A 12,990-nucleotide genomic window follows, 5' to 3' on the forward strand; every position below is an offset into this window, starting at 1 on the left:
CTTCTTCTTCTCTTTACATCTCTGTCTACTCTCTCTGGTCTCTTGCTCTCTCAAAACCCCTCTCTGCTCTCTCTTCCTCTTCCTCTCTTTTTTATATCTTGACAGTGTATCTATTATTCATCAAGAAAAAGTCAAGTTTGTAGTCCTCCTAGTTCCCAGACAGTAAGAAAGGGAGTCTTGCTTGGCACATTTATAATGTATCAGCCAAGCATGACGTCAACATCAATTATGGATTCTTTCTGGACGGACCAAGTGTTTGCTGGACAGCCACAGATGGTCAGCACTCAACGACCGCTTTGAGCCCTTTGAGGGTCGATGTCATTCATGTCTGTCTGGTCTGTAAGACTCCATCTTCTTCTCCCATGGTACCTGCCAGGATCGCAGATAAAAAGAAATACTGTGGCAGGAGGAGCGAACCCGCACAGGGGCAAAACCCGGTGACTTTACTCTTGTGTGGGTATTTAGACTTTTCTGGTCTAATTTCCGCTCTCTTCTTGCTGAAGTTCAATCAACACCGCGTCGGGGGAGAAGCCGGTAACACTGCTCCTGTGTGTTTTTTTCATGTTTATTTTGATCTCCTATTCTTGATCTGTTGTTGTAGCCAAGTTCTGTGGGGACCCTGGTGTGCCTGCCTATGGCTCCAGAGAGGGACGCAGCTTCATCTACCAGTCAGAGGTGTTGTTCAGCTGTACCGCCCCCTATCTCCCGGTGGGCTCCACTACACGCATGTGCCAGGCCGACGGCTCCTGGAGCGGATTCCAGCCTCGCTGTATAGGTAAGCATCTACTGTGTGTGTGTCTGTGTGTGTGTGCCCGTGTCCCACAAAGCGTGAGGGTCACACAGCGTATACAACTGGGTGTACAACTGTCCTATGTGTGATACTTGGCCCCAAAGCGTCATTACTGCATTTTTATTTGCTTTACTCAATATGTTTTGTATGCTCAGTGTATATACACACCCATAACCTTTCTGCCCCTCTCTTTATTCCTCTAGAGTACATCATCTCTGTTTCCTATTTCTAGCGTTGTTTGCGTGCCTTGAAGCACAGCTTGTAAAGTATTTAACTACATCAAACAACTGGAATCAATGTCCTCCCTCTGACACTGGGCCACCTGAGGTATACCAAGACTACGTCCCAAATGGCACATTATTCCATATATAGTGCACTACTTTTGACCAGAAGCCTATGGGCCGTTGTCAAAGTAGTGCACTATAATGGCTGCAGTGCTAACCTCCACACACATCTCTTATTGATAAGAGTATTCCAGAAAAGGCAGGGTCATTCTTTTTAGTGCCCTCCGAGAGGAGAGAGTGTATTGACGGGGGAGAAGAATGGAGCCTGTCAAGATATGAAGTGTGTAGGAATGGCTGTAGGGGGATTCAGTCCCATCAGGGGCACACTAGTGACATTCTCCTGGCCCTAGCCTTCACAGCTGGCTGATACCATTGTCTAGTTTCTAGTTTCACTTCTAGCTTTAGCGTATACTCATAGATTTTTTCTATGTGGGGGGATAGGATCCTACCAATAACCATTTTTGATCTGAACCCTTTTTGGAAGAAAGGTTTCTTTGATGATTCTTTGGAAGGCAAGAAGGGTTCTACGTAGAGCCATATATAATATTACCCAGCATGCTCTATTGCAGGGTGACTTTCAGAATTATTTGTTTTAATATCTGTATCTCTGCATGTACAGTGAGCTCAAAGTATTGGGACAGTGACACATTTTTGTTTTTTGGGGCTCTGTTCTCCAGCACTTTGTATTTGAAATGATACAATGACTATGAGGTTAAAGTGGAGACTGTCAGCTATATTTGAGGGTATTTCCATCCATATCGGGTGAACTGTTTATTAATTACAGCACTTTTTGTACATAGTCCCCCCATTTTAGGGGACCAAAAGTATTGGGACAAATTCACTTACGTGTGTATTAAAGTAATAAAAAGTTAAGTATTTGGTCCCATATGCATAGAACGCAATGACTACATCAAGCTTGTGAATAATTATCTTGACTAATGATGAGTGAGAAAGTTACTCCAAAATGACACCATACATTATTTACCATTTACCCGTTGTATAAAGTGAAAATGCTCTCGAAGCCGGTGTTTGGAGGATATATTGTCAACAACCTCAACTTTTTTAGACCAGGACTAGGCTTAATCTGTGTCCAGGAAACTAGCCCGCGGGCTTTGTTGTCACTAGGGTTGCAAAAGTCCGGTATCTTTACCCCAATTCCCAAATTTTTCTAGAAATACTAATTGGAGTATTCCCAGATTTCCTGCTTGTTCCATCCTGATTCCAGTAATCTTCCAAAACTAGTGAATTTTGAGAAAGTTACTAGCATGTTGCAACCCCAGTTGTCACTCATATCATATAGTATATGTTTGATGTCCTCCCTTTCCTGGCATCTTTAACTTACCTGCTGTCTTCAGATCTGTAATTATCTATCTAGTGTCTGTGAGACTTCTCCTGAATCCTTATCTGATTAGGGACCTGGATGAGGTGCTTAAAGGAGACACCCTTCACACATCCATATGACTAACTGATAATTGTCTTTATTTCACTCATTTAATATTCAAGTCATAGGCCCCTTTTGTCACTGGATCATTAGACCATTAGCAACAAGTCAGTTGTTATCTGTTTAGTACTGGGCAACCGTGTATTGTACTACAGAAATGAACATTGAGGGTAGCCTGAGTTTAAATACAGTACAGCTCATTATGGTGGCTGTAATTTATGGGTGCCGGATTGCGCTGGTGGTTAGACCGTTGGGTCAGTGACCGAAGGTTGCTAATTCCAATCCCCGAGCCAACTAGGTAAAAAATCTTCCAATCTGCCCTTGAGCAAGGCACTTAACACTAATTCCTCCAGGGTCGCTGATCCCTGGCTGTGACCCCACTTTCCGAGGGTGTCTCAGGGGGAGTGGGATATGCAAAAAACACATTTCCATTTCACTATACTCTGTACAGGTTAAACAAGACAAATATAAGCACCCCCTATTTGACTCTTGAAATCAATGAGGCTCAATTATCAGACTGATTGGCCTACAGATGTGTCTATATGCTGAAATGTAGAGGGAAATATTTGGACTAGTTTTGAACATAGCTAACTAGCTGATATAAACATTGTTTGTGACATGGCTGTGTGTCAATTCTGTTGTCATATGCTGTTCATCAGATGCCATGACTGTTTATGTCATCTGGTATGACAGTGCTATGTAGTCCTTTGTCAAAATATGGTTAAAGGGGCAATCTGCATTTTTTTTTATTGGTTCAAAATGCAGATTGCCCCTTTAACTGTTATCATATTGAAAAGGCATTCTTATGACATACAGTTACCTTAAGATAATCTTGACTGTAACTGATAAGGCATTGACAAAGTAGTCTCATATAATGTTATCACATCACAACATGCAACACATATTGTTTGAGTAGAAATATCCACAAAGGTACAGAGGCACAGACATTATAGGAGAAATACTGTCTTCATAAATATGTAGTATTCATGAAATGCCATATATTCCAAGACGGACCTCTCAGGATGATGAGAATTGCTTGGGATGAGATGTTCCTGTGTGTGGAGTGGAGAGGGAGGGGAGGGGGTTATTTGTATGTGTGACTGAGTCTGAGTGTGTGTGTCTGAGTGTGTGTGTCTGAGTGTGTGTGTCTGAGTGTGGGGAGGGAGGGTGGGGAGAGGCGGTATTTATGTAATTGAACAAAAACGGGTTCTGTGCAGACAGGCCTCATTTGACAGGCGCAAACTATTGTTTTCACTTAATTATGTTTTGTTCGCACAATAATTTCCCAGACTGCATTTCTGTATGATTCCGTTTTCATACAGAAGAGAGGAGGCAGACACGATAGTGTTAGCTATGGCACGTTGCTGTGTGGGTTAGCTAGGCAGGCAGTGGTGGAGGTGTGTGTTGCTGTCATTTTCTGAGGCTGCATTGAATCCAGGTCTATGCGTCAGGCCGAGGATGTCCTCTACATCCTAATGATGCTGCTTCCCTCCACACAGCCACACAGCTGGGCCCGACGCTGCTGCAACTCTGCAGTAACACTGCCCCCTACTGGATATTCTGCCTAGTATTTTAAAGACTCTTACTGTTTGGTTGTTTTGTTACAGTACTGCTGCAGCTGCTGTACTTACAGAAACACACTCATGACGGAGATAAATTAATTTCTCAACCACCTTCATAAGCACTCACACGGACGTGCACACACGCGCGCACACGCGCAATCACACAATGACATACACCTGTACTCTATACCATACACCTGTACTCTATACCATCTACTGCATCTTGCCTATGCCGTTCTGTACCATCACTCATTCATATATCTTTATGTACATATTCTTTATCCCTTTACACTTGTGTGTATAAGGTAGTAGTTGTGTAATTGTTAGGTTAGATTACTTGTTGGTTATTACTGCATTGTCGGAACTAGAAGCACAAGCATTTCGCTACACTCGCATTAACATCTGCTAATCATGTGTATGTGACAAATAAAATTTGATTTGATTTGATTTGACCTCTGTTTTAGGCTGGGTATGACTGCAGTAAGCTATGTTGAATCAAGTTTATTTTATATAGCCCTTCGTACATCAGCTAATATCTCGAAGTGCTGTACAGAAACCCAGCCTAAAACCCCAAACAGCAAGCAATGCAGGTGTAGAAGCACGTTCCCAATCATTGGGAACAATAGCTGTTACTGTAACTGTGTCCCAAATGACACCCTATTCCCTATATAGTGCACTACTTTTGACCAAAGTCCAATGGGCCCTGGTCAAAGTTAGTGCATTATAAAGGGAATAGGGTGTCATTTGGACGGCAGACTGTATGTCTCAAGTGCCTGCATAGGCTGCATCCCCAGCCAGAGATACTGTACATAGTTAAAGGTCTCTAAGATAATATTATACAAACTTTCTCCTTTGTCTTCTTCTCTCAGAACCGACCCGTACTACCTGTGAGAACCCAGGGACACCTCGCTACGGTTCTCTGAACAGAACCTATGGCTTCAAGGTATTTTATGAACACATACTGTACATGTGTGGGTGGGTCTACAGTAAAGCCTGAGAGACTGAACCTGATTCAAACTCATAGCCTTATAACAGTCAGATTGCATACTGAAGATATTTAGGTAATGTACTATCTATGAATGTGTTATGTACTGTATGGATTATGAATGTGTTGTGAAGTCCTTAAGTAGATACCCTTCAAATATGTATTTATTTAATTTTAAACAAGCATACAGTCAATAGCACAATAGAAAAAAAAAGAAAGTCTATATACAGTGTGTGCAAATGGCATGAGGAGATAAGACAATAAATAGGCCATAGTAGCAAAGTAATTACAGTTTAGCAAATTAACACTGGAGTGATAGATGAGCAGATGATGATGTGCAAGTAGAAATACTGGTGTGCAAAAGAGCAGAAAAGTAAATAAAAACAATATGGGGATGAGGTAGGTAGATTGGGTAGGCTATTTACAGATGGGCTATGTACAGCTGCAGTGATCGGTTAGCTGCTCAGATAGCTGATGTTTAAAGTTAGTGAGGGAAATATAAGTCTCCAGCTTCTGCGATTTTTGCAATTCGTTCCAGTCATTGGCAGCAGGGAACTGGAAGGAAAGGCGGCCAAAAGAGGTGTTGGCTTTGGGGATGACCAGTAAGATATACCTGCTGGAGCGCGTGCTACGGGTGGGTGTTGTTATCATGACCAGTGAGCTGAGATAAGGCGTAGCTTTACCTAGCATAGACTTATAGATGACCTGGAGCCAGTGGGTCTGGCGACGAATATGTAGCGAGGGCCAGCCGACTAGAGCATACAGGTCGCAGTGGTCGGTGGTAATAAGGGGCTTTGGTGACAAAACGGAGGGCACTGTGATAGACTGCATCCAGTTTGCTGAGTAGAGTATTGGAAGCTATTTTGTAAATGACATCGCCAAAGTCGAGGATCGGTAGGATAGTCAGTTTTACGAGGGTATATTTGGCGGCATGAGTGGAGGCTTTGTTGCGAAATAGGAAGCCGATTCTAGATTTAATTTTGGATTTCAGATGTTTAATATGAGTCTGGAAGGAGAGTTTACAGTCTAGCCAGACACCTAGGTATTTGTAGTTGTCCACATATTCTAAGTCAGAACCGTCCAGAGTAGTGATGCTAGTCGGGCGGGCGTTTTTTTTTTTACTAGCGTTTAAGAGCAGTTGGAGACCACGGAAGGAGTGTTGTATGGCATTGAAGCTCATTTGGAGGTTAATTAACACAGTGTCCAAAGAAGGGCCAGATGTATACAGAATGGTGTCGTCTGCGTAGAGGTGGATCAGGGAATCACCCCCAGCAAGAGCGACATCGTTGATATATACAGAGAAAAGAGTCGGCCCGAGAATTGAACCCTGTGGTACCCCCATAGAGACTGCCAGAGGTGCGGACAACAGGCCCTCCGATTTGACACACTGAACTTTGTCTGAGAAGTAGTTGGTGAACCAGGCGAGGCAGTCATTTGAGAAACCAAGGCTGTTGAGTCTGCCGATAAGAATGCGGTGATTGACAGATTCGAAAGCCTTGGCCAGGTCGATGAAGACGGCTGCACAGTACTGTCTTTTATCGATGGTGGTTATGATATCGTTTAGGATCTTGAGCGTGGCTAAGGTGCACCCGTGACCAGCTCGGAAACCGGATTGCACAGCGGAGAAGGTACGGTAGGATTCGAAATAGTCAGTGATTTGTTTATTAACTTGGCTTTCGAAGACTTTAGAAAGGCAGGGCAGGATGGATATAGGTCTATAACAGTTTGGGTCTAGAGTGTCACCCCCTTTGATGTGGGGGATGACCGCGGCAGCTTTCCAATCTTTATGGATCTCGGACGATACAAAAGAGAGGTTGAACAGACTGGTAATGGGGGTTGCAACAATGCCGGCGGATAATTTTAGAACGAGAGGGTCCAGATTGTCTAGCCTCTCATTCACACACCAAGCTCATGCAGGCTCATACCTTCTGGACAAAGCCATAACACTATAGGTAAAAAAAGAATATCCCAATAATTATAAATTGTGGCCGAATGGCAAAACATTGGTTTAGAGACAATGCTCTTGCTAGACAAAGTCACATAAAATAATTTTCTCAAGGGGAATTTTTCTTTGGCTAATGAAATGCAAATGAGACTATGAATATGTTCATTACTTATATGCAAATTCCGTCTGGTATTTGAGTTGTTTAAACTTGAGATCTCTGCATGTTTTGTCTGAACAGAGACCATAATGACTGTGACAATATGAATGTCAATGATGATGATGTCATGTCAATCATGGTGATAAGGATGGTGATTGTGGATATTTCACAGAAATTTTAATTAAAGAACAAAAAAAGGTATGAAACACCTTACCATGTTGTCCATTACTGTTTTAGAAATATCACCAGCCAACCAGAAAACAGGATAGCTGCTGAGAATAGAAACTATGTTTGTGTTTACAAGGTTTCATTTTCCTTTGTGTTTTATTTATATGTGTGTATGTGTGTGTGTGCACATGCGTGTCTGTGTGTGTGTGTGTGTGTGTGTGTGTGTGTGTGTGTGTGTGTGTGTGTGTGTGTGTGTGTGTGTGTGTGTGTGTGTGTGTGTGTGTGTGTGCTTCTGACTGTTCTGGAGTCCTAGGGTGTCTACACAGCATGAACTGCGAACACGAGCAGTCCTCCCTCCGTTTCATGTCCCTAATGAGCCTTAAAACGCTACGACTTTCCCCCACCAACAGAGCTGTGTTTACGTTGTTAGGAGTGATAAACAGGGTAAAACTGTACCGCAAATCGCATTGATTTGTTTGGGAAAAGGGAGACACATTTGCTGCATGGCTTGCCTCTAATTTTTTATCAAAAAGAAAGTTAGCAAATATAAAATGGCATAAAAGTGAAGAGCAGAATGTAGGCAAAGACACCACAGTGTTCACCTTCTCGCCTGTGGTGCTGTTGCATCATACACAGTGTATTAGATAGAATGCATCTATCTAGGGCAGACTCTACGAAATGACCAATCTATTCTAGACGTACCTGTAAACACTAGTGCATTATACTGTGTACAGAGTTACGTTGATGGGATACATACACGATACATGCAGAGTTACTATTCCACTGTAAAAATCAACACACAAAAAAATAACACACAGATGACAGAAGAAAAAGTGAGAGGGGTACAGTTATCCCTCCCTGCTATTTCAGTAGCTCCTCCTCATTAAGTTAAGACATGGAGAATAACTGCCGCTTTTTGTAGCATGAATTAAGTTTACGAATATTTTCGCCAGGGGACATGGAGTGAGAGGGAGGAGGAGCAGGAGGGAGGAAGGGGGAGGAGAATTGTGTTAGGGCTCTTGCCATGAAATAACTTTACGAAAAAATTTGCCAGGGGACAAGAAGGGAGAGGGAGGAGGAGGAGTGCGAGGAAGGAGGAGGAGAACGGGTGAGGGTTCTTGCCCAAATGCACTGGCATTAAGAATTCAAGCCTTAATGTAAAGTTTGGGGTCAAGTCATGCCCAGCCTTCAGAGAGAACAATGAAATATCAGGCTTTTCACACCCATTAATCATTTGTCTCATGTCTCATTTGAATAGAGAGAGAGAGAGAGAGAGAGAGAGAGAGAGAGAGAGAGAGAGAGAGAGAGAGAGAGAGAGAGAGAGAGAGAGAGAGAGAGAGAGAGAGAGAGAGAGAGAGAGAGAGAGAGAGAGAGAGAGAGAGAGAGAGAGAGAGAGAGAGAGAGAGAGAGAGAGAGAGAGAGAGAGAGAGAGAGAGAGAGAGAGAGAGAGAGAGAGAGAGAGAGAGAGAGAGAGAGAGAGAGAGAGAGAGAGAGAGAGAGAGAGAGAGAGAGAGAGGGGGAGAAATAGTGAGTGAGGAAGGGAGGGAGATGGAGAGGAGGACTTGCTGGCTGCAGCCTAATGATATTGAAGCAGAGTGAAGGAGATATTGTATTCCAGAGATAAGGCCCTGTGTCTATTACTCGTTAGACCATGTTCCAGTGCCGGGGACGACGTGTTAATCAATTAATGTGTGAAGCCACTGTGTCATTCCATGACACGTTTTCATATTTCACTCCCCTGACTGTCACTTGGTTTAATGTCACACACACAGAGATGAGCACACAGACACACACACAGAGATGAGCACACATACACACACACAGAGATGAGCACACAGACACACACACAGAGATGAGCACACAGACACACACACAGATTTGCGCATGCACATACACACACATGCTTCTACACACACACACTGAGATGAGCACACAGACACACACACACAGATTCGCGCATGGACATACACACACACACACACATGCAAGCAAAGCACGGGAAGGTTGAGAGGACTGAAAAGAGCTGACAAGAGCTTACCTGATGTGTCGCTCTGTGAAAAGGCATTAGTGATCAATGATCAGTCTGTGGCAGACAGACAGGCGGGCAGACAGACAGACAGACAGAAAAATAACCAGGGAACGTGTTGTTTGATGTAACCTTATGCTGTTTAAACAAAACCTTTCACAGGGATTCAATATTTGACGTGTACATCTGTCCACACAGCCTTTGTTTGATATCAAAATCAAGATTGATATCAAAATCAACATTTGATATCAAACTGGCCTTTGAATGGAAGCACTCCTATTCCAAGTCTCTTTTGAATCATTATAAACATCTGAGATTAGTGTGAATGTAAGAGTGTAAACTACTCTTTATGTCATTGGTACTATAATTACATACTGTAGATCCTAACCTGTTGTGTGTGTGTTTCTATACTTCTGTCCCTATTGTACATGTGGGTGCACTCACCTGTGTGTTTCTATACTTCTGTCCCTATTGTACATGTGGGTGCACTCACCTGTGTGTTTCTATACTTCTGTCCCTATTGTACATGCGGGTGCACTCACCTGTGTGTTTCTATACTTCTGTCCCTATTGTACATGTGGGTGCACTCACCTGTGTGTTTCTATACTTCTGTCCCTATTGTACATGCGGGTGCACTCACCTGTGTGTTTCTATACTTCTGTCCCTATTGTACATGTGGGTGCACTCACCTGTGTGTTTCTATACTTCTGTCCCTATTGTACATGTGGGTGCACTCACCTGTGTGTTTCAATACTTCTATCCCTATTGTAAATGCAGGTGCACTCACCTGTGTGTTTCTACTCTAACACAGGTGGACAGCATGGTGGCGTTCCAGTGCCAGCCGGGTCACCTGCTCCAGGGCTCCACCACCCGGCTGTGTCAGGCTGACCTTACCTGGAGCGGCTCCCAGCCAGAGTGCATCCGTGAGTCACATTACAGCACCTACTGTTCCTCTATGACGTCCGTTCACACCCCCTACTGTCCCTCTATGACGTCCGTTCACACCCCCTACTGTCCCTCTATGACGTCCGGTCACACCCCCTACTGTCCCTCTATGACGGCCGGTCACACCCCCTACTGTCCCTCTATGACGTCCGGTCACACCCCCTACTGTCCCTCTATGACGTCCGGTCACACCCCCTACTGTCCCTCTATGACGTCCGGTCACACCCCCTACTGTCCCTCTATGACGCCCGGTCACACCCCCTACTGTCCCTCTATGACGTCCGTTCACACCCCCTACTGTTCCTCTATGACGTCCGTTCACACCCCCTACTGTCCCTCTATGACACCCGGTCACACCCCCTACTGTCCCTCTATGACGTCCGGTCACATCCCCTACTGTCCCTCTATGACGTCCGGTCACATCCCCTACTGTCCCTCTATGACGTCCGGTCACACCCCCTACTGTCCCTCTATGACGCCCGGTCACACCCCCTACTGTCCCTCTATGACGTCCGTTCACACCCCCTACTGTCCCTCTATGACGCCCGGTCACACCCCCTACTGTCCCTCTATGACGTCCGGTCACACCCCCTACTGTCCCTCTATGACGTCCGTTCACACCCCCTACTGTCCCTCTATGACGTCCGGTCACACCCCCTACTGTCCCTCTATGACGTCCGGTCACACCCCCTACTGTCCCTCTATGACGTCCGTTCACACCCCCTACTGTCCCTCTATGACGTCCGGTCACACCCCCTACTGTCCCTCTATGACGTCCGTTCACACCCCCTACTGTCCCTCTATGACGTCCGGTCACACCCCCTACTGTCCCTCTATGACGTCCGTTCACACCCCCTACTGTTCCTCTATGACGTCCGGTCACACCCCCTACTGTCCCTCTATGACGTCCGGTCACACCCCCTACTGTCCCTCTATGACGTCCGGTCACACCCCCTACTGTCCCTCTATGACGTCCGGTCACACCCCCTACTGTCCCTCTATGACGTCCGTTCACACCCCCTACTGTCCCTCTATGACGTCCGTTCACACCCCCTACTGTCCCTCTATGACACCCGGTCACACCCCCTACTGTCCCTCTATGACGTCCGGTCACACCCCCTACTGTCCCTCTATGACGTCCGGTCACACCCCCTACTGTCCCTCTATGACGTCCGTTCACACCCCCTACTGTCCCTCTATGACGTCCGGTCACACCCCCTACTGTCCCTCTATGACGTCCGGTCACACCCCCTACTGTCCCTCTATGACGTCCGGTCACACCCCCTACTGTCCCTCTATGACACCCGGTCACACCCCCTACTGTCCCTCTATGACACCCGGTCACACCCCCTACTGTCCCTCTATGACACCCGGTCACACCCCCTACTGTCCCTCTATGACGTCCGGTCACACCCCCTACTGTCCCTCTATGACACCCGGTCACACCCCCTACTGTCCCTCTATGACGTCCGGTCACACCCCCTACTGTCCCTCTATGACGTCCGGTCACACCCCCTACTGTCCCTCTATGACACCCGGTCACACCCCCTACTGTCCCTCTATGACACCCGGTCACACCCCCTACTGTCCCTCTATGACGTCCGGTCACACCCCCTACTGTCCCTCTATGACGTCCGGTCACACCCCCTACTGTCCCTCTATGACACCCGGTCACACCCCCTACTGTCCCTCTATGACGTCCGGTCACACCCCCTACTGTCCCTCTATGACGTCCGGTCACACCCCCTACTGTCCCTCTATGACGTCCGGTCACACCCCCTACTGTCCCTCTATGACGCCCGGTCACACCCCCTACTGTCCCTCTATGACGTCCGGTCACACCCCCTACTGTCCCTCTATGACGTCCGGTCACACCCCCTACTGTCCCTCTATGACGTCCGGTCACACCCCCTACTGTCCCTCTATGACGTCCGGTCACACCCCCTACTGTCCCTCTATGACGTCCGGTCACACCCCCTACTGTCCCTCTATGACACCCGGTCACACCCCCTACTGTCCCTCTATGACACCCGGTCACACCCCCTACTGTCCCTCTATGACGCCCGGTCACACCCCCTACTGTCCCTCTATGACGTCCGGTCACACCCCCTACTGTCCCTCTATGACACCCGGTCACACCCCCTACTGTCCCTCTATGACGTCCGGTCACACCCCCTACTGTCCCTCTATGACGTCCGGTCACACCCCCTACTGTCCCTCTATGACACCCGGTCACACCCCCTACTGTCCCTCTATGACACCCGGTCACACCCCCTACTGTCCCTCTATGACGTCCGGTCACACCCCCTACTGTCCCTCTATGACACCCGGTCACACCCCCTACTGTCCCTCTATGACGTCCGGTCACACCCCCTACTGTCCCTCTATGACGTCCGGTCACACCCCCTACTGTCCCTCTATGACGTCCGGTCACACCCCCTACTGTCCCTCTATGACACCCGGTCACACCCCCTACTGTCCCTCTATGACGTCCGGTCACACCCCCTACTGTCCCTCTATGACGTCCGGTCACACCCCCTACTGTCCCTCTATGACGTCCGGTCACACCCCCTACTGTCCCTCTATGACGTCCGGTCACACCCCCTACTGTCCCTCTATGACGTCCGGTCACACCCCCTACTGTCCCTCTATGACACCCGGTCACACCCCCTACTGTCCCTCTATGA

The 12,990-nt window shown here is 46.8% G+C and overlaps 1 protein-coding gene across 1 annotated transcript in view; it reads left to right on the top strand.

Annotated features, from left to right (window-relative positions):
* LOC120027058 (CUB and sushi domain-containing protein 3-like) overlaps positions 1–12,990 on the top strand; it is a 704,521-nt gene that overhangs the window by 673,276 nt on the left and 18,255 nt on the right. Inside the window, exons 61-63 of the mRNA XM_038971903.1 lie at positions 602–775; positions 4,947–5,020; positions 10,170–10,281. Of these exons, the coding sequence (XP_038827831.1) occupies positions 602–775; positions 4,947–5,020; positions 10,170–10,281 (360 nt within the window). The remainder of the gene's footprint in view (positions 1–601; positions 776–4,946; positions 5,021–10,169; positions 10,282–12,990) is intronic.

The sequence above is a fragment of the Salvelinus namaycush genome, chromosome 32, assembly GCF_016432855.1.
Source record: "Salvelinus namaycush isolate Seneca chromosome 32, SaNama_1.0, whole genome shotgun sequence".
In the NCBI taxonomy this organism is placed as follows: Eukaryota; Metazoa; Chordata; class Actinopteri; order Salmoniformes; family Salmonidae; genus Salvelinus; species Salvelinus namaycush.